Below are 24,362 nucleotides of genomic sequence, written 5' to 3'. Positions count from 1 at the left end.
ATACATTTTCGTGTCATTAAATATTTTTCAGACTCAATTCTTAATGAATTCATACAGTATTTCATCAAAAAGATATACCAGGTATTGATTCACTCTTCTGTTGAACATTTAAGTTGTTTCCATTTTTCTACCATCATAGATGACACTGCTTTAAACATCCGGATCGCAAATCTTATATGTGTCTCTATTTCTTCCTTTCCTTACATAATATTCCCTAAAGTGGAATTCTGGTTAAAAAAAATGTGAAGTCAGGGCATCTGATATCACTGGAGTCAGGCCTCTCTTCCTGATGTATACCTGTCTTGGGTGGAATTACTCCTCTGTGCATCCTGGTTCTAGACTCATAGTCACATTTGTCCCTCTCTTTTGTCAGTTTTTCTATTTTTCTATGACATCTTCACAAGATGGCCCTTCCCAGGGGTCCCATGGCTTTCCATGCAGACCAAGTTTGTCTCTTACTTTTCTTTGTATGCCTAGCACTACACGTTACTTAGGGTGTGCTCAGAAATTAGCCGTTACTATTATCACTGCATTTATTACTAGAATAGTTGGCCATTGCTTTTCCTTGGGGCTCTCCAGGAGGTGGCAGTGGGTGCTCATGTAGTAATGTTATATAATAACTGGGCTATTTCACAACAGAATATCAGCCCCTCTCCCACTTCTATCCCCTCAGGGAGGATTGTTGTGGCTTAGGAAGGGTTTTTGGTAACCACATTCCCTGGCCCTTAGATCTGAAAAGTATTTTATTTCACCCAGATGCAACAGAAAATGGGATATATTAGTGTTCTCCATCATTCATTATCTCTACTGTGTTGTTTATTATGCTCTAGACTTGTTGGGGGAGGTCATCAGTATGCAAAAGGAGACAGGGCTCTTGAGAAGGATAAAATCTACTGGTTACAGTTGTCTAAGATATATCAGCAAGTTATAAAAAAGGAAATTCCAAACCATTGTATCCCAACTAATAATACACACCCACAATAATGTATGGTTAGAAAAAAGCTAGGAACATCATCAAATTCTTATAGTGGTTATCTCTCAGGAACGCAAGTATAAGAGATGTTGACATTTCCTTTGTCTTCTGTCTTATGTTCTCCTTTTTCTCCTATTACATAAGAATTAGAAATCAGTAGAGAATGAATAAGCAGTCTGGGTCTATTGAGTTTTATTTGTTACGTTATGTATCTCTATCATGCATGAATTCTTTAAATAATTGTATATTATCTTTGCAATCAGATAAAAATGGGTAAGATTTTAAAACCTTGTGTGATAAAATATGCTAGAGAGAGAACTAGTAATGGACAGGTTGGGAAGAGAGGGGGGCAGGTAAAGGAAGTCTGCCTGGAAAGGGTGCAAGGATTTGTGTTGGGCCTGGAATGACTCAGAGCTGAGAGGGAGAAAGGAAGGAGGGCATTTCAGGTTTGAGGAAGGAGTGGGAGAAGAGTGGTGCCATCTAGCTATGAGAAAGAAGTAGAGTACCCCAATACATGTGCTTAATTCCATGTATTCAAAACCATGATTTTCCTCTCCAAAGACCTCAAACTTAGTCTCTTGGTCCGAGGTCATACACTTTCTTTAATTGACAAAAAGTCTTTGGTCCTAAGTTATTTAGCAGATATGGAAACAAGCTTGGGGTGTGTGTGTGTGTGTGTGTGTGTGTGTGTGTGTGTGTGTGTTGGAGGAAGCAACCAGAAATCACACTGCCTTGCAGTCTGGATGCTAAGAAATAACCGTATTCCACATCAACAGGAGCTCCTTACTTCCTGTTGGTCTTTACTATTCCTGGAGTGATAGTTAGACCACTATCCTAGTTGACTATTGTAATCTAAAGCTTGTCATTTTTTATTTAGCAATAACAACTTCCAGTAGTTGAGTATTTACAATGAGACAGGTTCTGTGCAAAGTACTTTACATTCGTGGCTTCATTTCACCTTTTCCATAATGATGCAAGGTGGGATTTACCACCACTCATAGGGGAGGAACCTGAAGGTTGAGAAATGTGTTCTAAGTAACACGTGTAAGTGCTGTCTCTGGGATCCTGTACGGTTTTCCCTGTGGCTCTCATGTAGTCAGCTTCGGCAAAAAGTCAGCTTGGTCATAATAAAGCCTGTAGTTTGCCAGGATCTAAAAATAATGGCCAGAGTTTTGGTCTGGAGCATCACACCTCAGTGTTGCTACTTACTGTTTGTTTGTCTATGTGGCAGGGAGAGTCATCATTTCCATTTCAGCTTGTGGAATATTGTATCATTAACATTATTGTGCAAAAGCTGTTTTATGGTGTCTAATGAAGAGGTTGAGCTGCTGCCCCAAGTCTCTGGAAGGCTTCCTAATTTTTAGTTTGCACTGAGAAAATTGTACAATATTTTCCCCACACCTGAACCGAATATTTTCTCCAGCTTTTCATTAATTCTACTTAGAATCTCTCTCAGCTACATAGTGACTTCTTGCACTGAGTCTATGGGGTTCAATATATTTTTTTTATTGTGAGCTGATTGGGTGCCTTCTTATCATGTTTTTAACGTGCATTAATCTGAACCAAATCCAAATATGATTTTATGTTTATAGCACCACTTCAAACTCCCTGTTCATGGTCTTGCACATTTGTTTACTGATTTTGTTTTTTCTTAGTTCATATCTCTTATTGAAAACCTCAAAAATAAATGTAGAGAAGTATGGAGATGAAAATGGAAACGATCCATAGCCCACCATTTAGGGGCAACATCTATTAACATGTTGTTTTTTTAAATAGAGATCTTCCTTTTCTTACTTAACTCTACAAGTGAGACTTTCCCATTATCACTAAGCTTTTCTTAAAAGAATGTTTTTAACAAATATGTAATATTCCATTTTGTGGTTGCATTGTAATTTATTTAATTATTCCCCATTGGTCACTTTAGGCTGATTCCATATCTTTTGCTTTTATAGGCAACACTGTGCTGCTTTTCTCCTCCTATCAGTCATCCTAATGGAGGTCCCCCAAGGAGCCATTTGGTCCAAGTAATTCAAAGATGTGTCTGATGTTTGCTAATGAGTGAAAACACAAAAACCAGTACTAATGGTGGCAGTGCAGCCAATGGTATAATAACAGTGATAGATAACATTCATTGCCTACTGCCCACCTACCAGGTGCTTGGCTAAGCCCTTGACATATTTCATCTTACCTAATCCTCACTGCAACTTTGTGAGGTACTCATTACTATGCCCTTTTACAGATAAGGAAACTGTGATCCAGAGAGATTAACTTTCTCAAGGTCCCTCAGCTCTTAAGTTGACTTGAAGCCATGTCTATTTTACTCCAAAGCCTGTGTTCTTAACATAAAGCCATGTTTTATAGTCAAAAGACTAGACTCTGTTCCTATTCCAACACTTACCTTGGGCCCAGTCACTAAATCCCCTGGTACTCAGATTTCTCATCTATTAAAAAGGGCAAAAATGCAAGAATCTGTCCAGTTGCCTCTCCCAAGACTAGCGTGAGGCTCAAAAGTAATGGAAGCCCCAGAACTCAGAAGTTTTATTTCTCAATTTAAGTTAATTGTTCTAATAAAGCCTTAAATGAGAGACTCCTCCAGGATGCTCTTCAAGAACATTTTCAGATCCCATCCATAACTACTGTACATTGTAGTAGCAACATACAAACCTGTTTTCCTCTGACAGTCCCACCCTAACCTCCAATGTTTAGTAATAAAAACCATCTGCTATAAAATATCAATGCTAAGTACAGAGAATTTCCCTAGCTTGAACTCTCTTTATTGGAGCATGTTATCTTTAGCTATAGAGACCTTCTGTTTTTGGAAAAGGGCGAGGGAGCACCCTGCTGAACAGGTGACAGTAACAAATCAAATCTGTTCCATCATGCCTCACCTGCTGAGTTTACATTTCCTCTGACACATGTAAAGGGTCCCTCTTTTCCCACCTGACAGACAGTCCCCATTGCACCCGTAGCATCTTTTCCACATACCCAGCTCAGGCATAAACATAAGCACCCATTTCCTAAATCTGCATTATCTGTGCTTCTAATAGCTATTGTTATTTTAGCTGCCAGTAATTATGAGCTTTAGGTTTTTGACTGGTTTGCTAAGCTGGATTCCCTCGTGGAAATTGTTACTTGTCCTGGAACATTTTTTTTCATTCCCCACTCCCAGAGGGATCTATGTATGTGTTTCTGTTTTTATGCTATCCATCCCAATGCTGGGTCTCTCCTAGTCACCATGGACTGGTGTTTTTCACTCCCAGGGACATTCAGCAGTGAAGGTGTTTTGATTGTCACAATTGGGATGAGTGCACTTCTGGCATCTAAGGGTTACAGATAGGATATTGCTAAACATCCTGCAAGATACAGGACAACCCCTCACAACAAAGAATTTTCTGGTCCAAAATTTAACTGGTGGTGAGGTTTACAATCCCTGTCAGTAGCCTGAAAATCATTTTTTTGGGCACATGCACCCCACCACACTCTGAAACTTACCTTAGGGGAAGAGGATAGGATATTGGTTAAAACTGGTGGCAGGGGCATGGGCGGGGACAAGGGGACTCAAATAGACCAGACCTGTATAGTCATTCTGAGTTCACCACTGACCTGAGTATAAATTCTAGAGCATCATTCATTAGCTGCATGACCTTCAGAGAAGTGTTACCCTTTCTGAGCCTCTGGTTTCTTCATCTGTAAAACAGGAGTAGCAATCCTTACTTGTTGGCTATACAAGGCTCTTAAAGTTGCCCTCACTGTGCCCAGCACATACAAACATGCCATTTGTTCAGTAAGCAAAATTGTTGAGATCCTACCATGTATGTGCCAGTTGCTGAAAAGTCCATCAGTGAACAGAATAGATAGATATCCTTGCCTTCAAGGAGATTACCTAAAATGGGAGGAAACAGCACATGGTGAAAATAGAGAAAAGTAAAGCAGGAGGAGGGGGAAAGGCACTGGAAGGGATATGGCTGTTTTCCTCTTTCAAGAGGCATCCTCTTCTTTGGGACTTTTCTCCTGTGTAGTCACATGTTCCCCCCCCCCCCCCCCCCCAGCTCCAATCCTCTCCTCTAATTGTGCCCAGTTGTACTGAGGACTCATAGAGGTGTAGGTCATGGTGCGTGGTCTTGACCACAGCCTAGTTGGCTGTGGGCTGGCCAGCTGCTGACCACACACCTGACCAGCACTCTTTATTGCTTCTTTTGGATTCTTCTTTTCAACATCCTCCCCCTAAATGGAGTTAAAAATATCAAAATGTTTCTTTTAATCCAGCCTGACTAAAGGTGTGTATCTGAAGTTTGATTGGTCAAAGAGTCACTCAGTAATTATTCCTAAAAGTGAGTAAATGCATTCCCTCTCCTTAACTAGATTTAAAATCTTAGAAGGCCAGGGCCCATATCATTGAAACCTCCCCACAATGCATGATTTGCATGTAAGTAGCAGGTACACAGCCCTCAAGGTAGAAAGAGCTCAGGTTGTGGACTGAGGTAGATCTGGTTTTGAATCCTGCCTGAACAAGTACCTTAGCCCTTTGAGCCTCAGTTTCCTCATCAGTAAAATGGGAATAAACCTCCACCTTGTGGGTGGTTGTGAGGATGGGAGATAATTCATCAGAATTGTTAAACATGGGCAGGCACAGAAAGAGTGATATATGTGAATTTTGCCCAGTCTCTTCCCACTTTGTTCCTAAGCCCAGCAATCACTGAGGAAACACAAAACAAAGAATTCTTAACAATAGAGCTCAAGTAATACAGCTCACCTCTCTCTTTTCCCCCCAGACTGCAAAGGAAGAAAATCTCCAACTCTCTGGGAAATTTTTCAAGAAATACGTGAAAATGTGCTCAGTCTTACATTCAAAACATGAAACTGAAGTTAAGGTATACAGTTGACCCTTGAACAATGCAGGGGTTAGGGACACCAATATCTCCCACATTCCACAGAGAGTTGAAAATCCATATATAACTTTTGATCCCCTAAAACTTAACTACTTTATAGCCCGCTGTTGACTGGAAGCCTTACCAATGACCTAAAAGCCAATTAGCACATATTTTGTATGTTATATGTATTCTATACTGTATTATTACAATAAAGTAAGCTAGGAAAGAAAATGTTATTAAAATAATAAGAGAGAAAAAAATACATTTACAGTACTGGACTGTATTTATCAAAAACAAATCGTGTAAGTGTACCCTCAAAGTTCAAACCCATGTTGTGTAAGCATCAACTGTGGTTGTTTTCTCTATTAGATTGATAATAATATCCTGTCGATAAGAGTATGGAAAAAGGTAATTCATATACCTTTCTGGGGACAATAAAATTGAAACAGCCTGTTTAGAGGTCAATTTGACAGTGCATATCAAATGTTAAAATGTTGATATTTCTTAAACCAAGGAATTCTACTTCAGGAATTTGCTTTACAAAAATAGCAGCACTGATGTTCACTGAAGCACTTTTTGTAATAGTGCTTTTGTAACACTGGAAATGATTTTAATGTCCATCAGTTGGCAGTTGATTAAATCCATGTGGTCCATCTGGACCATGGGATACTAACTCTGCACCCATTAAAAAGAGTGATTTTGGAATGATGGAAATGTTTTGGAACTACATGGAGGTGGTGCTTGTACAGCATTGTGAATGTACTAAAGACCGCTGAATTGTTCACAAAAATGGCTAATTTGTGTTATGTGATTTTCACCCCCCTAAATTATTTTTTTTTTTAGAATAATGAGTCTTATATACTAACATGGAGAGACATATTGTTGAGTAAAAAGAGAAAACATTCTGGTTTTTTGTGATTGTTGGCAAATACATTTAAGAGGTTTGGAAAGATCTAGAACAAACTTAGTAGCAGTTACTTCCGGAAAGTAGACTTGGGAAAATGAGGGGATTTGTACTTAATTTATATACTTCTGTAATGTATGAAAATTTAAAGTTAGTGTAAGTTCCTTGCAAACTGGCAGTGGGGAGGGGGAATTTGAAGTTGGGTCAGGGGTTGAAACTGTTACAAGGTGGGCGGTTGATTCAAGTGAAAGTGGAAAATGTCTTTCATTTTGAATCTTATTTTTGTGTTTTCCTCTCTTTCTGTTCTTTAATTCCTACCCCAGCTATAATCAGAAGTGAAAACTGAGATCAGTGAGTAACCTGATGACTCACTTTGCTTGTTTTGACCTTTCCCTGCCTGTGGCTAATTGATTCTGAGTAGTGAGGATCTGCAAGCATTAGTCTGGTCACTGTTTATAAGGGCCTGTTTTCAAGAGATCACAAGGATTTGCAAGATGCCTTTAGTGAACTGCATATTTGGTGCAAGTCCTTTCTTGACCAGCATAGGGCTGGTCCAGTGATCACGAGCTCACTAATGAGCCCAGGGGCTGATGGATGCCTGTGCCAGCCTGAGGAACTCATGTTGCTACTTGCAAACAGCTAGCTTCCTGCTTCTTAAAGGTTGTGGTAATACCTTGAAGCCCCTTAGAAGTTTCTTTTTACATTTTTCATTTATTCATTTTTTTCTTGAATTACAAAAAAAAATTATAAACTAGAATAAAAATCACCTATAATGTCATCAGGCAAAAAAAAAAAAAGAATTTTGTGGTGTTCCTTTTATATCTTAGCTCTTGTGCTTTTTTTCATAATTACAAACAGTATTCATGTACAGGTTTTAGTTCTGATTTTAACTTACATAGAAGGAATTTTTAGCTGTTAAAATTATCTCAGAACTGTCTAATTGGCTAGATAAAATACTGTCAAGCAGATGAATTATAACTTATTTAACAATACCCTTATGTTGAATAGCTCTCATAAAATTTACTTTCTTAAAGTTTATTGTTGAATCTCAAAATATTTGGAAGCTAGAATATCTTAGTGATGACAGCATATATGCCACAATCAAAATCAGTTCTTGCCCTCAGGAAGTTTTTAGGTCAGAGCAGGTGACCGGGAAGTATAACAAAATGTGATCATTGCTGTGTCAGAGATATGCCCAGATTGCCCTGGGAAAGAGTGGGACAACATTGGTAAAGGCTTTCTTAAGGGAAGAGTTTGAGTTATATCCTGAGGACACTTAGGAGTTAGCCAGCTAGTAAATGGAAGAAAAACATTCTCAGAAAAGAAGACTGTTTGAAGGATGCACAGAGGGATGGCAAAACATGATTCATTTAGGAAATGGCAGATTGCCCAGTAGGGCTGGAGAATAGAGGACTCACGGGTGAGTGGCAGGAGGTGAATCTAGATATATAGAATGTGGTTAGATTACAAGAGGCTTTCTATGCCAAACTGAGGAACTTCTCACTGAAGGCCATAGACATGTGGCCACAGCCTTGTCTTGCTAATTGAGGACGTGGTTTTGAGTGCAGAAACACCTCATTGCTTTGGCAAAGTTTAAGTGTGTTGAAATCTTCTAGGATGAAGGCTGAAGATGGTGGTGCACTTAGCTTTCTTCTTAATCATTTGTATTTGTCATGAGAAGGCACTCTGACAGCATGTTTCAGCCACAAGGGTGAACTTTGGGTAGTTAGAACACCCTGAAGTCTACTAGAACCTCTTTGGAAAATAAAGTATGTCAGGGCAGGCATCATTTGCTGCCAAGATAGTATTTAGTATGTATATTTGTTGGTACTTTTCAAGTTGACAGAATCCCAACTGAGATTAATGTAAACAGAAGGGGGAATGTATTAGCCCCTTAATCTAAAAGTGACCCTTAAAAAAAATAATAAAAAAATAAATAAATAAAAAGTGACCCTTAATGGCTTCATGCACAGTGGGATCCAGAGGTTTAAACAGTGTGGGTAAAGCTTGTGCCCTCCCTCCATCAGTCTGTCTCTCTCTCTCTCTCTCTCTCTCTCTCTCTCTCTTTCCTTCATTCTGTGTGTCCCTTTATTCTCCACAACAGCAAACAGACTTAACCACGTGAATAGAGAGAGTTGTGGCAAGAAATTCCTGCTTATGTTATCTCTTAAGTTCACAATACCAAAGGAATAAAGGCCTTTCCACTCTTTCTCCCATGTACCACTTAGCAGATTTCAGGGAATCAGGTGCTGCTCCCTGAACCGGGGTGGAGGAGTACTCTGACTGGTCAGGTCTGGGGGATCCCACCCTAACTGCACACCAGACCCAATACCCAAGGATAGCAGGCTTCTGTTCCTAGATGGAAGAGAAGAATAGGAATAACGGCCAGATGTAAAGGACATCCACTACTGTTAACCCTTGTTCTTCTGAAGAGGGGGCTGTCTCCTGGAAAAAAAGAGGAGCCCGTGGCTCCCCTGAGAGCTGCCTCCGTGCATGTCTCTTTGCTGTGTCCAGGTCTCACAGAACGGATACTCCCAGCACATGTGTGAAGGCAGCCCCTTTGCCCAATTTCCCTTAGCACGTAGGCTCAAGAAAATGCCCCACTTCCCAAAAGGCCTTGTGGCATTGTCCTTTCTTTCTTGCAAACATCTGATTTATGTTCTGTCAGTGACAGGAAGCTGCTCAAACGATCCACCCTAGTCCTGCCACTGCCCCCATGACAGTTTGTTTTTCTCATTGTTTAGCGTTCCATTAGCTTCCGCAGTGAGAGCCGTCCTGACATCCTCACCCCCCGACCCTGGTCCAGAAATGCCGCCCCCTCAAGCACGAAGCGGAGAGATAGCAAGCTGTGGAGTGAGACCTTCGATGTGTGCGTCAATCAGATGCTTCCGTCCAAGGAAATCAAACGTCAGGAGGTAGGCTTGGGACCCAGGAGCTGGCCCTGTGTCTGGAACAAAATGCACTATAGGCGAGAGCCAAACTGGGTCTATCTACACCACAGGCTCCAAATCAATTCTTCCTTGCGTTTGTAGGAGGACAAATGGGGGTGTCAAACCTTGTAAGGAACTAAGAAACCAGCACCCAGCTGGGTGGGTGGTTCCTGCTTTAAAAAGAAACTGATGTGAAAACCTGAATTTACAAAGAAAATGAATTAGGAAGTGTCTATTTAGGATCTTGGAGCTCACAAAGTTAATCACTTTAGGTATATTTTGATAGCAACTTCTAGAATATTTTAAGATATTTGATTGATAAAACTTTGATTCTGTTTTGTGGAAAACTTTTCTATGGAAGGCAGTTAATTTCATTACATGTGAATATTTGGTACCAATGGCCCTAAATGACTGTGGTAATATTGCCGTTTATAGAAAGCTTGTCAGGTGCCAGGCTGTGCCAAAACACTTTAAATGTGCATCATCTAGTGAAACCCTTGGAACATCTATTTCTGTGGAAAACCTGACATTGACAAAAGGAATACTTGAAAACTTTCTAGGTTTTGGACTCAGCCATTCTTTTCTAGGAATCTATCTGCCAGACACACTTGTACACAGATGAAAAGATATATATGTAAGCATATTCATCACAGTAATGTTTATAATAGTGCTAGAAGGAGCCTGAACATCTATTGCCAGGGACAAGCTAAATAATATGTCTCTGTACATGGAAGACTACATAGCTGCAGAAACACAAGAAGTGCTGATGCGCATGTGCGGATGGCTAAATGGATAAGGCAAGGCACAAAGTAGGGTGTGTTATGTTCTTTTACCATTTATGTAAAAGAAAGGAAAAATAAATGTATGTGTGTACGTGCATATATTTGCTTGTAGAATCATAAAATATTCCTGGAAGGACACACAAGGAACTAATAACATTGTTGTTTCCTGGGAGGGAGCTGGGTGGCTGGAAGGAGGTTAGAAGGAAAGTTTTTCACCACCTACCCATATGTACACTATAAAATTTGAACTATGTTGTGTTTTTTTTTAATGTTTATTTACTTTTGAGAGAGACAGAGTACAAGCAGGGGAGGGGCAGAGAGAGAGGGAGACAGAATCCGAAGCAGGTTCCAGGCTCTGAGCTGTCAGCACAGAGCCCAACGCGGGGCTCGAACTCACCAACCATGAGATCATGACCTGAGCCGAAGTTGGACACTTAACCGAATGAGCCACCCAGGTGCCCCAAATTTGAATTATGTTAATGTATTATCTAGTCAAAAGAAATAATAAAGCATTTAAGGGGTGCCTGGGTGGCTCAGTCAGTTAAGCATCCGACTTCAGCTCAGGTCATAATCTCGTGGTTTGTGGGTTTGAGCCCCACATCAGGCTCTGTGCTGACAGCTTGGAGCCTGGAGCCTGCTTCGGATTCTGTGTCTCCCTCTCTCTCTGCCCTTCTGCTGCTCACGCCTAGTCTCTCTCTCAAAAAACAAATAGACATTAAAATAAATAAAGTGAGATGCTAGGTGAAAGCACACTTAAAAAAAGGCATTTAAAAATAATACATGCACTGAAAAAAACCTGTGAAGAAACATGACAAAATCTTAATGATGGTTAAAGATGGTATTACGGGTACATTAAAATTTTCTGCTTTTGTGTTTTGTAACACAAAAGTTTCGTAACTTTTTTGTGTTTTCCCAAGTGTCAGTAGTATAAATATGTAATTTGTACAATCTGATAGAGGGAAGGAAGGAAGGAGGGACTGATTCTGCAGATCAGATTATTAAGGCACAGTGAATATAAATTCACCCATCTACAGCGTTACAGAGCTGTGATTTGAACCCAGGTCCTGTCCTACTCCAAAGCCCATGGTCTTCCTGGTGACAGTGTGCTGCCCCACAGCAAACATCGAATGTGGTGTTTCTCAGTATGGGGTTCTGGGGTTTTCCTCTCCTGGAGGCCACATTTGGAAGTCAGACAGTCAGGCCTGTGGAAGTGAGCTCTAGTAAAACAGATGTATAAGGAAATCTGAGGAAGGTCCAGATAAAGTCTAGTTAACTGCATTGTGCCAATCCATTTCCTGGTCTTGGTAATGCTCTGTAATGCTCTGGCATTACGGAAGATGCCACCATTGGGGGAAGCAGAGTAATAAGTGCACAGGACCTCTCTACACTATTTTTACAATTTCTCCTGTGAGTCCATAATTATTTCAAAGTAAAAGGTTAACAAGATAGAGTGCCAGGAGGGCATGACATGGAGGCTTTATGGGCCTCAGGAGGGGCCACCATGCACTGGCCTCTAGTACAGTATTCTGCCTCCACCTGCTTTACCTGAAAACAAACTCGTTGTCTTATAGTCCACCAGCCCCAGAGATGGAGGGCACTCTCCAAGCCTGCTCACTTTTTCCCTTTAGTCTGAAAGAAATGTAGTAGTCCCCAAACCGTCACTCCTATTAAAGGACTAAACGTATCACCCTTCAACAATTAATGTTTGCCAACAGTTTAGACTCCCAGATGAGTGAAAGAGTATTCTACACATTATAGTTCTTAAATTATGATGGCTTAGCAGAGCCAAATTAGAAACGGTCCATTTACACACTCTTACACACAACTGGCTCCTAGAATTTTATTTATTGTACTGTGTAGGGCTGAGAAGTAATTTAGAATGAATTAACTCCACCAGACATTTAGAGTGATAAAATATTGGATTCTTCCTACAATTCCAGCCTCAAGACAAGTGGCTGATAAGAATAAAGCTTTCTCCTGAGATTCACCTTCTGTTGAGTAGAGCAAAGACAAATTGTGATGGCCCAGTTCATAATACTTCCATGTCCATCACTGAGAACAGACCCCAAAATCATTTATGATGGCTGCTGCGCACACGAGAGATGCAGAACCCAACTGTCATTATTTTACCTAAAAAAATTCCCTCTTGCTCTGCGGCACCCAAGTTCTGTAACATGAAAGATGACTTCCTGGGTTAGAAACATATGTGAAACCTCTTTCTCCCACAAACAGGTAAGCACATTATGCAGAAGTATTGCAAAAATTGTCCTTTATAGGTTTTAGCTACTAGATGCATTTGCTACAGGTTAATTTAACTTTTTAAAGAATCCTTTAAAAATACTTAAGAAGTTGGTAGATTTGGGGCTTTGGGCAACAGAACCAGTGCTGTTTGAATTTGGTCTCATAAGTGGAATGTTCAGTGGATGTGTTTTTTCTTTGCTTATAGGCAATCTTTGAGCTTTCCCAAGGAGAAGAAGACTTGATAGAGGACTTGAAATTGGCAAAAAAGGTAAATAGGAATCCAGTGGTCATTTGGGCCACCTCCTTTTTTTTCTTCTTCTAGTTAATTTCACATTTCTAAGATTGTGCCGTATGAGAACTCTTTTTTGTGACTAACACAGGCCATCAACAATTGAGAAGAAACTGCACCAACCAAGTAGGGGGGAAATGGCTCAAAACAAGAAGGTTCTCTGGACCTGGTGTCTGTCAGGGTTCTCCTGTGCATGTCTCTAAGGCACCTCAAGTAATACTTGAGTTTAATCAGAAAGTGTTCACAGAGGCCTGGCTCTACATATATTTCATTGTCTCTCATGTGGGGCCTCCTTACCCATGGAAGAGAGGGTGTGGACGTCTGAAACTGGAACTGTGTCTTAGAAATAAGGTCGTTTGAATCTCTTAAGTAGAGAAAGTGGTAAAGTAAGACAATTGCATGCTATCATATAAGCTAGGGTCTTTTATATAGAAACGTGTGTTTTAATTACATTGTGTGCTGGAGGGGAGAGGAAACCTGTGCCTTGTAACCTGTATAGTCTTGACAACAAAGCTTTCCCAAAACCTTTCCATTTCAGTGACCCCCATGAAGGCTGAAATCCAGATTCCTTCATCTAATATTCCCAGCCTCTTTAAAGAATTAAGGGTTGGAAAGATGCCTCCCTTCTCTTACGTGTCCTTAGTCCAGATTCCTGCTGATATAAAGTGTCCTCTGTAGCATTCCTGGGAGATGGCCATCCACGCTTTGCTTGGACACAGCCAAGAAACTGAGTTTTAGGTGGGGCTGGAGGAGGAGGAAGACAGAGATGACAGAGAAGGCGTTTAACTCTGAGAGACATCTTGCTCCCCCTTCCTGTGTCAAGACCAAGGCTAAGCACCTTAAGGGTGTTTCACTGCCTTCCTTTTGCTTGTGGCGGTTCTACCTTCCTGGAGAGCCTTCCTCTCCTTTCAACCATCCGCATCCAGCCGTCCTCCAGGAACTAGCTCAAATCTCAGCTCATTCTTCACCAGTATTTACTGCCTCCTTCTCCATTCAGACAGCTCATCTTAAATCTGCTCTGAATACTCCAGCTTTAATTCTCTCACCCTCGAGGCAGTTATGATTTGATTGATTTTTGCTACTATGTGATATCTCTTCTGTTTTTAATCTTGAGCTATTTTTTAAACATATATCTAATTATCCATGTGTTTTTCTTATCTCCCAATGAGCTTTATAAATATCCTTGGAGGCAGGGATGGTGCCATCTGAGTCTTTGTGCTCTATTACAGTGGCCTATAACTGTGTGTTCTTGTTTAATTATCATTAATAAGAGGTGATAGGATTAACAGAGATTTTGCTGTCTTGGCTTCAAAGCAATCATAAAGGATGCCACCACTTTTTCTTTCTTCCTTTACTTAGTTTAGATATGGACTAATTGAAAAAGAACCTGCTAGTAACTAATTTTGTATAAACAGATATTTTTAAGCTGCAGGATCTTCAATAAAGTAAATTTTTAAAACATCATATGAATCAAGTCTTCTCTATACTTAGGATTTGTGCCCTTGCCTAGATGTAGGCTATATTAGAATAAAAAAGCTTTTTAAAAATCTGCTTTGGTTTATCAACAACCGCAAAAGGCTCAAGGCAATACTAGATTCTTATCTGTTCTAGCTACACCCATCTGCTGCTTCCATAGCATTATGGGAGATGTTGTTTGGGGAGAGCCAGGTATTTTGTTATTATGTAGGGCCTCACAGACACAGACACCATTTTACATTAACCACTTGCTTCCTCTGATTAAAAAAAAATGTTTTTAATGTTTATTTTTTTGGGAGAGAGAGAGCACGTGTGCGCGCGCGCACACACACACACACACACACACACACACGTGCGCACAAGTGGGGCAGGGGCAGAGAGAGAGAGAGAGGGAGAGAGATTCCCAAGCAGGCTCCGCACCATCAGCGCAGAGCCTGAGGTGGGTCTCAAACCCACAAATCGTGAGAACATGACTTGAGCCAAAATCAAGAGTTGGATGCTTAATCAACTGAGCCACAGGCACCCCACTTCCTCTGATTTTAAATGTTTGCTTCCATCTCTTGCCTTTCTTATGTAGGCCTATCACGACCCCATGCTGAAACTCTCCATAATGACAGAGCAAGAGTTGAATCAAATTTTCGGAACACTGGACTCTCTCATTCCTCTACATGAAGGTATAATTTTGTTCACACAATGAGTCATGACTTGTGGCTTTAATTGAGTCATCTTACAAGTCATGATTATGTAATAACTTGATTAACCCAGAATCTACTTACAGTCCTGTTCATATTTGAATGCCTAACAAAATAAGCATGCTGTTTTTTTGTTTTTTTGTTTCTTGACCAGAGCTCCTTAGTCAGCTTCGAGACGCTCGGAAACCTGATGGCTCCACTGAACATGTTGGTCCCATCCTTGTGGGCTGGGTAAGAAGAATTCTCTGGTCTTGATTAAAAATAAATTTCAATAATGTAGATGGGAGTTTCATTTGACTAGACTTCTTTTGTTTTTAAGTTTATTTTTGAAAGAGAGAGAGAACAAGCAGAGCAGGAGCAGAGGGAGAGAGAGAGAGACAGAGGATCCCAAGCAGACTCCAGACTCTGAGCTGTCAGCACAGAGCCCAACACAGGGCTCAGTCTCAGGAACCGTGAGATCATGACCTTAGCTGAAATCAACAGTTTAGACGCTTAACCAACTGAGCCACCCAGGCGCACCTTAGCTAGACTTTTCTTTGTTGGCAAATGTTGGTTTTACTTCAGAAGAAATTTAAATGGCAAATTCTTAGCAAAATTTATCATTCTGTTTAGGCTTTATCTCTTTAAAGTATGGAAACAATTTTTTCCTGATTATGAATTCATAGCATTGAAAGATAACTTGGCCTTTGGCAGTAAGTAAAGGCACATATGAAACAGTTACTAGTTTTATATCAAGTAAAGTAAAACTAGTTAACATCCAATTTAGGCCAATTACTAATAATAAAATTATTACCCTTTCTACTCCAGTAAATATTCAGAGACATATTCTTATCCACCACCACCAAAAAAAAAAAAAAAAAGTGCTTTATTTAGGCTACAAAAAAACCCCCCAAAAACTCTCATGGTAAAATGTAATTTCATAAGCAAGTAGTACTAAACATTGTTAATGTTCAGCATACATCTGATTATAAGTAACTTCATAGGAAGGCTTGGGATTATGCTGACCTTCATCCCAAATAACCCATTCTCTTTCCTAATTGAACAAAGAAATCAACTGTGACCTTAGATTAGGGGCTTATGGGTCAATAGATTATGGTCTTGGGTGGAATCTGTGTTTTGTTGGGTGCGTAATGCAGTTGTTCATTTGCCCAGGCATGCACTATTTTCCCAGTCCTCACCATTCCCTGTTACTACATTTCAGTTTCCTTGGAGTCTTGTGTGCACCACCCCAGCTGCAAGTGGTCTTCAGTTGTCATGAAGTGGGTAATAAAAGCAGATCACTTCCATGACTTCTTCCAGGCAGGATTAGATCTCTCATGCCTCTGATCCACACATTGTTCCAGAAAAATAGGCAGGAAGTGCCACAGCAGCAAGCATTAAGTCATTCCACTGTTTGGGGAATGTTTTGTGAAGGTTAAAAATCCTACTATCATGTGAGTTCCCTTTATCCAGTTACATTTGTATTTATATTTTAAACTTCCTGTGTCTTCGAGTTCCTACGTTTTGACGTTGATCTCTTATCCTAACTTCTGCTTCTTTTTTTTTTTTAAGTTTTTTATTTATTTTGAGAGAGTCAGGGGAGGGGCAGAGAGGGAGAGAGAGAATCCCAAGCAGGCTCTGCACTGTCCGCAAGGAGCCCGACACAGGGCTTGAATCCACGAACCGTGAGATCATGACCTGAGCTGAAATCAAGAGTCAGATGCTAAACCTACTGAGCCACCCAGGTTCCCTTAACTTCTGCTTCTCAATTACTTCCTTGATCAAGAAATTTTGAGGGTTTCATGACTGAGATAGCTTTAGTTCACAAGTCAATTTTAGCACTGGGGCCAAAATATCCCAAGGACACCTGAAAGACAAGCAATGTTCTGAGATGAATAATTTAGAAAATGTGCCTTAATATTTCAGGAGAGGCATTCATCTTATATTTTTGACTTTCATTTTATTATAAGCTGTGGTAGATGTTTTAACTTCTTTAGCCTTCAAAGAAATTTCTCTAAAGAAAGCCAGCCAGCTGGAGACAGAGAAGGTGTCATGAGAAGAGAGATTCTGCCTCAATATTTCTTAAACTTCCTGAGTCTGTGGGCTGCTTTGATGGCCAGGGAGGGGGGGTGGGGGACAATGAGGCTGCACACCAGAATTAGCAGGATGCCTGCTCTGTGTTTGATGAGAAGGCAACATAGGACAACATGGTTTCCTTAGGCATCATGTACAAATTGTCAGTTCATGCCAGAAGCAAAAGTGTTGGTGTTTGCCTCATAATTAACTTTTTCTGAAATAAATGTCTGCCACTTTTATTAGGAAATTGGTTTGATCTGGGGGCAGCTTTTGCAGCCCTTTTCTGTACACACTCAGAGGAAATGTGACTACCCCCATTGCTATCTGAACCCTTCAGACATCACATGAGGACTTGCAGCTTGAAGAGCAGCCCAAGATTAAACAACCAGCCCATTGTGACCAGGCCTCATGAGAATGGCCCTTATTGATCAGGCCCCACGAGCTGTTAAATGTTTTCCCTCTTTAAACTGCAGATGTGTGCATGCGAGTGGGAACTGTAAACCAAGTGGTACATCTGTTTGAGTTCTGGTCTTTTTAACAGAACAAAATAAACATCTGAGTGGACTTTGAATGAGAAAAAGTCAGAGCCCATTCGACCCATGAAAAATTGATTTATTTGCCGCCCCCCCCCCCAGCTTCCAACTCCCTCAAGGAAAAAAAGGTGAAAAAAGAAACCCTTTTAAACAAATGAGCCTCCCAAGTGGGACATGCCTGACCAGTCCTTTTGACCTTAGATGAATCAATTACTTGTACTTTGAAGACCTAAAACAGAGTGGTGGTTTTCTCAGGGAGCCACTGTGGTCACTGAGGATCTGTCTCCTGGGCGGGTAGGCCTGATTTCATTCACCCCTCCATCGCACAGAAACAACCTCCCAAGTGACTTACCTTCATGCTAACATTTTTTCAGTAATAAAATAATTGATAAGTTCTCCAAGCAGCAAGTTCTTGTGTTAATTTGGTTCTAATTCCATTTTAATTTTATAGGGAGAGGCAGAGTGCATGGAAGCAAAAAACAGATTTGTTCTATTGCTTTTCACAATGTTAGGGAGTTAGAAAGAATTTCTAAAAGTGAAAGAGTTTCCCTTATAAGTTCTCAATAGTCTATTTAAAGACATGTTGTGTAGTTCAGAGCTTTGGGGGGAAGGGTGGGGGAAGAACATGCTTCAGGCCGGTTTTGTCTCTAGCTGGGCAAGTGGTTTTGTTTCTCTAAACCACAATTTCTGCAGTAAAAATATCCCAGGGATAAATAATAACAATAGCTAGTACTTACTGATTCTGTTTTGTTTTTTTTTTAATGTTTATTTATTTTTGAGAGAGAGAGAGAGAGAATGTGAGCTGGGGAGGGGCAGAGAAGAAGGAAGACACAGAGTCTGAAGCAGTCTCCAGGCTCATTTGGGGGAGAGAGAGAGACAGAGTCTGAGCTGGGAAGGGGCAGAGAGAAAGGGAGACACAGAATCCGAAGCAGGCTCCAGGCTCTGAGCTGTCAGCACAGAGCCCAAGGCGGAGCTCAAACACACGAACCACGAGATCATGACCTGAGCCAAAGTTGGATGCTTAACAGACTGAGCCACCCAGGCGCCCCAAGTACTTACTGATTCTTAACCAGAAACCAGGCTCACATACTTGTTATCTGCCTTATCTCATTAAAAAATAATATATGCCTTTTGCAAGTGGGGCAACTGAGGCTCAGAAGAGTCACCTGATACTGTCCAAGTTAGGCTTTGAAACATAATTATACCTGGTTCCAGAGTCTGCCCTCTTAACCACTGTGTTATCACCTCTCATGTTTTATATAAGTGAATGTGCATGTATTTGGGAACCAAGATGTGAACATTCTTCATTCTCTAACAAGTTACAGATCACTTGTGGCCTTTTCTAGCCAGTGGGTTGAACCAGATAGCCTTTCAGGTCTTGCCCAGGAAATGAGCACCCAGTCAGGTGTGGACACAGGACCAGAGCTGGATTGGGTTTCCATGGCAGCAGGAATGGCAGGATCAGAGAGGAATGGCCCACTGGACGGTGAGCAGCAGTGTGGTTGGAGTTCCTCACTAGTATACATCCGACAGTTACTGCTGATTTGTTTCTCTGTAATGAAAACATTCGGCATTTCCAGGTCTTTTCAAAAGGCGAGGAAGTGGAAATGAAATTAAGAGGGCCTGAAGCTCTTTTTAATTAACTCTGAAAATCTAAATTACAAGCCACAATACCACATCTGGGGTGTGTGTGTATGTGTGTGTGTAAGTAGCAATTATCATTTACTTTCAGATATAAGGTTGAGGAAAGAATTTCTGCAGCTCTTTTTTTAACATAAAGGTTTGTGTTTTTTTGTTTTTTGTTTTTTGTGTTTATGACACATAAGGAAGGTAGACCTTTCCAAAGAATGTGAAACTCAACAGTGAACTTAAAGATTACTTCCTTGCGGGGCGCCTGGGTGGCGCAGTCGGTTAAGCGTCCGACTTCAGCCAGGTCACGATCTCACGGTCCGTGAGTTCGAGCCCCGCGTCAGGCTCTGAGCCCCGCGTCAGGCGCTGGGCTGATGGCTCGGAGCCTGGAGCCTGTTTCCGATTCTGTGTCTCCCTCTCTCTCTCTGCCCCTCCCCCGTTCATGCTCTGTCTCTCTCTGTCCCAAAAATAAATAAAAAACGTTGGAAAAAAAAAAAAAAAAAAAAAGATTACTTCCTTGGTACCTTTGTTTGGTTTCAGTTGCTGAGAAAATAATTTCAATAAGAGGTACCAAAAAAACACCACAATATTTATACTTTGACCCATTGTTCAGATGTTGCCACAATTTATTTTTAAGCCATGTTCCCAGACCATCAAATATTACCTAATCTGGTAACTATTAAGCATTCATTTATTTGTTCATTTGGAATATAAAGTTTGAATGTCTGCTGAATGGTAGGTCCAATGCAAAGTGTTGAGGATGCAGAAATTAAAGCCCCTCTTGCACTGAATCCCTCCATAGGGCAGGTGTCCTGGTAAATGTGGCTTCTTAATCCAAGGGAGAGAAGCAAACACAGGGGGTGCCATTGGCTGCATTTTATTGTTTCTGCTACCTTTCTGGGAGCTGACAGCCTATGCATTAAGATGGTGAGTCTTGGGTGCCACTAATAGGGAGGTGTGGAAAAGGGAGATGAACAGCCCTTTCACTGGGTCTCTGACTCTGTGTTTGCATAATGTGACTGATGGGACATATCAGGGAAATTAGTATTTTGCTGGAAGGAAGATAGAGGAGTAGAAGTGTTCCGAAGTCTTTAAGCTTAAATTGTTCTTTGCATGGTATTGTGATGTTAACCATTAGGTACAGCCAAGAATCTAATTTAAAAGATGTTTCTAAATGCTTCCCGCATCTAATCTTTTACTAATTGTACTTTTGCTTTAAGTTCCTGGAGTTCTTCATAATTAGTCCACCTTGGAATCAGGTAACCTTAAACTAATATAGAGATGCTTGCATGGAGCCATGCAAAGAGCTCTAGAGTCTGACACTTTGCTTTCTTTTTATGCCACTAGGTCTTCTAGATGAGTTTCTTATGAATAATTTTAAAAGAAATCCTGTTTTGTTTTTTAAAGATAGGAGGCTTTCCCCTCACCAGATACTTTTGGAAATTCAGGAAAATTTTGAGTTGCATGCGTATACAGTTATTCTGGTTCTTTTGCTCCTAGCTTAGATTGGCAGAAACGCGAACAAATTACGATGGGGTCTTAACAATCAAGAAAGTAAATACACAACTAAGAAAATAACTGTCCCTCAAGCAAGCTAAAGCCTAAAACTGTTCATTCCCTGCTATTTAAAAAGTTCTATTAAGGGTGCCTGGTGGCTCAGTTGGTTAAGGGTGTAACTCTTGATTTTGGCTCAGGTCATGATCTCATGAGTCATGAGTTTGAGCCCCAAGTCAGCTCCGTGCTGACAGCACGAAGCCTGCTTGGGATTCTTTCTCTCCCTCTCTCTCTGCCCCTCCCCAGCTCATGTACTCGCTCTCTCAAAATAAATAAACTTAAAAAAAAAGTCTTGGTTGAAAATTCCACTAGTCTGTCTCCTCCAGCCATGCAGATAAGGGAATGTTGGCCGGGCCTGGAGACCAGTTTTGTTCAGTCCCCACATGTGATACTAGCTCATAGCTTCAGAGCACAATTAGTTCCACACTCCAAGCCTCCGTTGATGTTTTTTTCTTAGCTGCCTTGTCTCAGCTCCTACGACAGTTACTGCAGCAATCAAGTAGCCGCCAAGGCTCTGCTGGACCACAAAAAACAAGATCACCGAGTCCAGGATTTCCTGCAACGATGTTTAGAATCCCCCTTTAGCCGCAAACTGGATCTCTGGAATTTTCTTGATATTCCAAGAAGCCGTCTAGTGAAATACCCTCTGCTTCTTCGAGAAATCTTGAGACACACACCAAATGATAATCCAGATCAGCAGCACCTGGAAGAGGCTGTAAGTTCATCTGTTTCTTCCTCTCTTTCCCTTGTTGTTTTCTCCCATAATGTCTAGGAGATTGGGTGAGTGAAGAGTCTCTGGGGACATGGATGGGACCCAGGGGTCTTGGCTTCTAAGCTTGGAAGCTGCCAAGTCATGTTTTTATTTTGCAAGTCACTTCTTCTCTCTCTGCCTCACTCTCCTAACCTATAAAATGCAGTGTTTACATGAAATACACTCTAAGGTCCCTTTGATTTCTAAAAGTTCTTGCTTCTGTACAGGTGCCTCTCTGATCTGTAATTACGATTAATAATAAACTGTAATGTTTATTACAATGGTTGTGAGGGTTAAGATCTCTGGAGATTTTAAATTGAATGCCTTTGTGTAGTTAGCAAATGGGAGTTGCCTCTTCCCTTAGCCCCTGAACCTATTTGTGAAGTTGACACCTATTTCAGATCCAGCTCTCCTCGGCCTCTGATTGCAGTGAGGGACCTAATCAAACGTCCTGCTCACCAGCAAATGTTCATTAAATATGGGGAGAGATAGATTCTTAGTAGCAAGAGAAGACCAGGAAAAATGGGTCCATATCATGAGAATATTGTAAACGGTGAGTGTTCTGTCCAGAGAGCTTGGGTCTGATTGGGGTGCTCTGCGGGACAGGGAGGCAATGGCAGGCCAGGAGGAACCGGTGGCCTGAGAAAAGGTATGGAGAAATGACAGGACAGGTAATGTCTGGGGAATACTTTGGATCAGTCTGCCCAGAGAAGAGGATACTCTGAGGAAGCAGCAGGAGAGAAGGCTGAGGATGGGAGTTCAGATCTGGTTATGAGGATTTTAAATACCAATTTGAGATATGTTTCCTTTGTTGTGTTTTGTTTGTCTTTTTTCCTTTTTTTTAAATTTGTTTTAATGTTCATTTCTGAGAGAGAGAGAGAGAGACAGAGCTTGAGTGGGGGAGGGACAGAGAGAGTGGGGGACACAGAAAATCCAAAGCAGGCTCCAGGCTCTGAGCCATCAGCACAGAGCCCAAGGCGGGGCTTAAACTCACAAACTGTGAGATCATGACCTGAGCTGAAGTTGGACATTTAACCGACTAAGCTATCCAGTTGCCTCTCTTTTGTTTTCTAAGTAGCTGGGATTCAGGGTTCACAGCCCAGCTCTATCACTGGCAAGCTGTGGAAACGTGGACGCATTACTGTTCTTGTCTGCAGGATGGGGGACAGAGAAGGAAGGGACTAGGGGCAGGAAGCAAGTTGAGAGGATGCTGCAGAGGTCCAGGCATGCAGTCATGGAAACACACACAGGCAGGAGCCACAGGGATGGAGCCTTCGAGACTAATTCAAAGGGCTCATTCCCTGACTGAATATTGAACAGAAAGAGGATTTGCATAGATGACTTGAAAATCAAAGTCCATGAAACCTGCTGAACAAACTGCCTATTTTCTCCAATAATAATAATAAGTAGTAATCACGACAATAATAATTATAGCAATACCTGCTGGCATATCTTGAATACGTAGTAAATTAGCTTTATATAATTGCTTTGTAGGTTATGTATCTCATTTAATCCTTATAATAACCTATGAGATAGCTATCCCTATTAGGACCATATTCCAGATAAGCCTTGGAGGGCTTAAATAACTTGCCTAGAGCCAGAGCCAGCAAGTGATGAGGTTTGTGTCTGAACTCTGCTGGTGTGGACTGCAAATCCTGTGCCTCTTCCACTTCTTTATGCTCCTACACCACGGAGCTGAAAGCCTAGATGCTTCTTTGAGTCCCCCTTGCCTGTAGAATTGCAGAAAGCTATCTGGGGCCACCAGGCTTTGTGGAGAGGGCCTCACTGGTGCCGAGCTGGGCCAGGTGCCTCCTTGTAGGGATAGTGAAGAGTGTAGACTCTCTTGACTAATGGCAGACACACACAGACCAGGTCCCCAGTCCTGCATAGATGGGGGGACACAGGCACTGGGTATGAGGCCCATCTCACTTCATCATATCTGTTTTTATTACTGGGACGAGTACAGTAGCATTGCCTCCTCTCCATATTTCATCCCAGCAAGTGTGTGGTCTGCAGGAATGAAAACAACAGGGAGCTCGAGCTAGTCTAAATAATTACTTTTTTGAAGCACGTGAGTTTGCTCTGAGTTTACTGTTAAGATTTCTTCTTTTTAACATGCAGCATGAAAGAATAATGCTGTTTCCAAGATCCCCCAGTGAGCTAAAGCTTGGGTTTAAAAACAGATAGGAATATAATTGTTTGCAATATGAAAGGATGGACCGGTTTCCCTAGTGCAAAAAATGTGATGTCATTTTTACAAGTTGAATCTGCACCTAGTTATTCAGGCAGATTTGTGTGTGAAGCATGGAATAGCTGTATTTCAAAATGTCTGTAAAGCAAGTCTTCCTAATGCCCATTTATACATGGAAGAACAGCAATGTTTTTTGTGGGGTGTTTTCGTTGTTGTTGTTGTTGATGATGTTTTTGTCTTTTCAAATTCCTCTGGGCATTACCCCAGATGGGCAGAAATATTTAGCCCTGTACTCTTGGGTACATTGTGAATGCTTGATAAACATAAAACCCATAGTACCAATGTAGCTTGAATTACAAATTCCCTGAATAAATTTTCCACCTCTGAAAAGGGGAAGATCAGAGAACTGTTAATAAATTGCTCCTACATCCAATTGTCCAGTCCTCTGATTAGGTCTAAAAAAAGGCCTTGCTTTTACTGCAGTGCATAAA

General features: G+C 41.1%; 1 protein-coding gene across 9 annotated transcripts in view; it reads left to right on the top strand.

Moving 5' to 3' along the window:
* ARHGEF3 (Rho guanine nucleotide exchange factor 3) overlaps window positions 1-24,362 on the top strand; it is a 303,954-nt gene that overhangs the window by 264,245 nt on the left and 15,347 nt on the right. For all 9 annotated transcript variants that reach the window (XR_013554188.2, XR_013554187.2, XM_078442940.2 and 6 more), the window contains 5 exons: window positions 9,493-9,663; window positions 12,907-12,969; window positions 15,044-15,140; window positions 15,313-15,389; window positions 21,387-21,644. Coding sequence is in view for 7 of the 9 variants with exons in the window: in XM_078442940.2 (XP_078299066.1) it covers window positions 9,493-9,663; window positions 12,907-12,969; window positions 15,044-15,140; window positions 15,313-15,389; window positions 21,387-21,644 (666 nt within the window). In the remaining 2 variants the exon portion in view is untranslated. The remainder of the gene's footprint in view (window positions 1-9,492; window positions 9,664-12,906; window positions 12,970-15,043; window positions 15,141-15,312; window positions 15,390-21,386; window positions 21,645-24,362) is intronic.

The sequence above is a fragment of the Panthera onca genome, chromosome A2 (genome assembly GCF_046562875.1).
Source record: "Panthera onca isolate mPanOnc1 chromosome A2, mPanOnc1 haplotype 2, whole genome shotgun sequence".
NCBI classification, from domain to species: Eukaryota; Metazoa; Chordata; class Mammalia; order Carnivora; family Felidae; genus Panthera; species Panthera onca.
Note: the sequence above shows the minus strand (reverse complement) of the source record. Positions and strands in the feature narration are given on the sequence as shown.